Raw genomic sequence first — 3,688 nt, forward strand, 5'->3', positions numbered from 1 at the left:
TAGCAGAAGTCAAAAACACGAAAATACAAATAGACGTACCTCCACGAGGGGTTGACGGTTTCGTAAACGGTTTGTCGGAGCATTTTCGGGACGTAAAGTAGTATCCAAACAAGTCTTCATTGATGGAAATCGATGCACAGGAAGGTCTTGGGCAGAGTTTAGCAGAAGTGCAAAAACACGAAAGTACAAATAGACGTACCTCCACGAAGAGTTGATGGTTTCGTAAACGGTTTGTTGGAGCGTTTTCGGGACGTAAAGTAGTATCCAAACGAGTCTTCGTTGAAGGAAATCGAGCACAGGAAGGCCTTGGGCAGAGTTTAGCAGAAGTGCAAAAACACGAAAATACAAATAGACGTACTCCACGAAGAGTTGACGGTTTCGTAAACGGTTTGTCGGAGCGTTTTGGGACGTAAAGTAGTATCCAAACGAGTCTACGTTGATGCGAATCGAGGCACAGGAAGGTCTTGGGCAGAGTTTGGCAGAAGTGCAAAAACACGAAAATACAAATGACATACCTCCACGAAGAGTTGACGGTTTCGTAAACGGTTTGTCGGAGCATTTTGGGACGTAAAGTAGTATCCAAACGAGTCTACGTTGATGGAAATCGAGGCACAGGAAGGCCTTGGGCAGAGTTTAGCAGAAGTGCAAAAACACGAAAATACAAACAAACATACCTCCACGAGGAGTTGACGGATTCGTAAACGGTTTCTTGGAGCGTTTTGGGACGTGAAGTAGTATCCAAACGAGTCTACGTTGAAGCGAATCGAGCCACAGGAAGGTCCTGGGCAGAGGTTGGCATTAGGGCAAAAAGACGAGTCACGGCATTGCCCGAAAATGACGTACTTCCTTTGCGGGCTACCTTCAAAATGCAAGGTAGCCCGCAAGGGAAGTACGTCATTTTCGGAAATTTCCGTGACTCAACTTGTGAGTCATTCCTTTTGATCAGCGGAATATTCACCATTATCCTCACAACTTCTCAGTACCTTCCTGCAGTCCGTTTCGCTTGAGTGTGGACTCGATTCAATACCTACGCATTCCACGAACAAGCTCCACAAAACCGTTTACAAAACGGTCAACTTCCCATGGAGGTAAGTATCACTTTGTATATTCGCATTTTTGCACTCATGCTCACAAGCTCTCAGTACCTTAATCTGGACCGTTTGGCGTGTGCGTGTGCTCGTTCGGATAGCCCCAAGTCCCTGAAACGGGACCACCAACCCGTTGTGAAATGGTTGAGGCTCGTGGGAGGTAGGTCACTTTGTATATTCGCTTTTTTGCACATATCCTCACAAGCTCTCAGTGCCTCATTCTGGTCCGCTTGGCGTGCGCGTGGGCTCGTTCGGATACCCCCAAACTCCATGAAAATGGTCCACAAAACCGCTTTCAAAATGGTTAAGGCCTTGTGGAGGTAAGTCACTTTGTATATTCGCTTTTTTGCACATATGCTCACAAGCTCCAGTACCTTAATCTGGTCCATTTGGCATGCACATGTGCTCGTTTGGATACCCCCAGACTCCCTGAAAACGGTCCACCAAACCGTCTGTGAAATGGTTGAGGCCTCATGGAGGTAAGTCAAATTGTATATTTGCCTTTTTGAATTTATGCTCACAATCGCTCAGCACCTTAATCTCATCTGTTTGGCATGCATGTGGGCTTGTTCGGATACTCCCAAACTCCCTGAATATGATCAACAAAACTGTTTATGAAAAGGTTGAGGCCTTGGTTGATTGTTATACATTGAATATAAAGAAATATAATTGAATGGGGTTGATAATACTGTGGAAATGTTGAGGAAGCTTGCAAGAACAGGGCTAGCAAATAATTTGAGTAAAGAGAGAGCAGAGGCATCACTATTCATATGCTTAGGGTGCTAAAAGCAAGTGTTAAGCAAGGATTTGGTAGATTTGACTAGAAAATACAATGAGGAGGATGAGGCATTCAACTGTGGGAAGAAATCATTTTCGTGGGAGAAAGTCAAATTTCAGCGTTACCGCGCTGAAAAAAGTCTCGAGATCCCAGGTAATAAACGAGTCTCTTCGTAAACTCAGAGGACTCGTAACATGTGCAAGTTCATTACTCATCACGGATCTAGGCGAACATAATGCGGAACACACCACTGTTCCTTGGACGATGTGGCCCAACATGGCATTCAAATTGAAGAAGGTCATCGCCGGGTGGGACTCCGATGTGGTTGATATAGCTTTCTGTAGGGCTTTCGCGTATGGGAAGATCAGTAACAAGCAGTGGTGCCATCTCTCGAGACTCATTCTCGAAGGTGTTCTCACTATCAAAGACTGGACAGCAGGTAAGCGAGCTTTGTTCGCCAATTAACTCGTATGTATTCATGACATTCTTTAGAGCAGAAACAGATTCCTGAAACCGATGCTCGCTTTGGCGAAATTCCTGTCGTTCTCAACTTACGTAGCTTGCCTATGGTGTTTATCAAAGACTCCTCCAACTGGGTGCGCCAGAACTGCAAAATCGACTCAGCAACTCCATATACGCCACACGCTCCCTCTGCTGCTTCCTCTCCTGCTCTTCTTTCATCCAAGAAGTGCACCTACGAGGATCTGTCCCTGGTTACTGAAGAGAATGCAAGGAGAGAGCATCGTAGTGTTTCCACTCCTGCGCAAAATGAGATGGAACCGCCGGCAAAGCGCCAGCGTCATGTTACGTTCTCCTCTCTTCCAACGACCATGTTCTATATGAAACATCGGCAAGAACAGTTATTACAGAAGAGTACAGCTCGTCATTCACCATTCAACCAACCCTCTTCATCGTCATCGAGCCAAGCTACCCTTGCTTCAAAGCCACCTGCAAACCAAGTCACCAAGTCTATCTTAGGAGGTCGTTACAAGGGCAGTGCTGGTCCTAGTAAAAACTCTACTGGTTTCCTGAAAGATTGATCATGCATCGGTTATCCTATGATGAGGCAAGTCTTTTCTTCTTTCCATGTACTTCCACGATACTGATTGATCTCAAGACTGCTTGACTACTAAGCTCTTGAACTCTTCATTTACCTTGGCTTATATAACTTTTGACTTGTTAGCACCTTGAACACTTTCATTACGTACCATAACTGGGGTTTTTTTGGAGGGATCTTTTATTGCCCATAATGCTTCTTTAACTTTTGGACTTTTAACTTCCCTTTAGTTGCGACAATGATATTTCAAAGTTTACTTTACTGATTGTCTTATAGTTACATAGATTACCCTACTTTGGCTTTAAAGTATTCACCATTTCTTACAGACTGAAGATATTATTGTCCTATTTTCATTCCTTCCTCAATAGATTCAACAACTTTCTGAATATATTTAATGTTTGGAATATATACAGGCTTTTAAATCTATAGTTAAATACCCTTCTGAATATATTCAGCCCTATAGATTTTATGTAATTCAAGGACTGAATATTATATAAAAGCTATACATATATTCAGAGAAGGGGTGCTGAATATATCACCCCTCTGAATATATTTAGTCTTTGAATCTATAGAGCTGAATATATTAAATATCCTTCTGTATATATTCAGGGACCTTTGGAATATATACAGTTCTCTAAATATATACAGTTCTTGGGATATATTATGTACCACTCTTCAGAATCTATACAGTATCTTTTCCCATCTATACAACAATCTTTAAATATATTCTAGGGAAAAAGTAAATATATTTAACATCTGTCTAAA

The 3,688-nt window shown here is 42.6% G+C and overlaps 2 protein-coding genes across 2 annotated transcripts; one reads left to right on the forward strand and one right to left on the reverse strand.

Moving 5' to 3' along the window:
* Positions 1-116: 116 nt before the first annotated feature.
* On the reverse strand, positions 117-559 carry LACBIDRAFT_312683 (uncharacterized protein; the record flags this gene model as incomplete). The annotated part of the gene is made up of 4 exons (XM_001888334.1): positions 117-146; positions 200-305; positions 359-463; positions 516-559. 4 exons carry the CDS (start codon positions 557-559, stop codon positions 117-119), a joined length of 285 nt encoding a protein of 94 aa, XP_001888369.1.
* A 307-nt stretch (positions 560-866) lies between these two features.
* On the forward strand, positions 867-2,906 carry LACBIDRAFT_333637 (uncharacterized protein; the record flags this gene model as incomplete). The annotated part of the gene is made up of 8 exons (XM_001888294.1): positions 867-924; positions 947-1,088; positions 1,136-1,248; positions 1,294-1,408; positions 1,460-1,567; positions 1,913-2,019; positions 2,093-2,305; positions 2,359-2,906. 8 exons carry the CDS (start codon positions 867-869, stop codon positions 2,904-2,906), a joined length of 1,404 nt encoding a protein of 467 aa, XP_001888329.1.
* Positions 2,907-3,688: the final 782 nt, after the last annotated feature.

Source organism: Laccaria bicolor, genomic scaffold (assembly GCF_000143565.1).
Source record: "Laccaria bicolor S238N-H82 LACBIscaffold_54 genomic scaffold, whole genome shotgun sequence".
Classification (NCBI taxonomy): Eukaryota; Fungi; Basidiomycota; class Agaricomycetes; order Agaricales; family Hydnangiaceae; genus Laccaria; species Laccaria bicolor.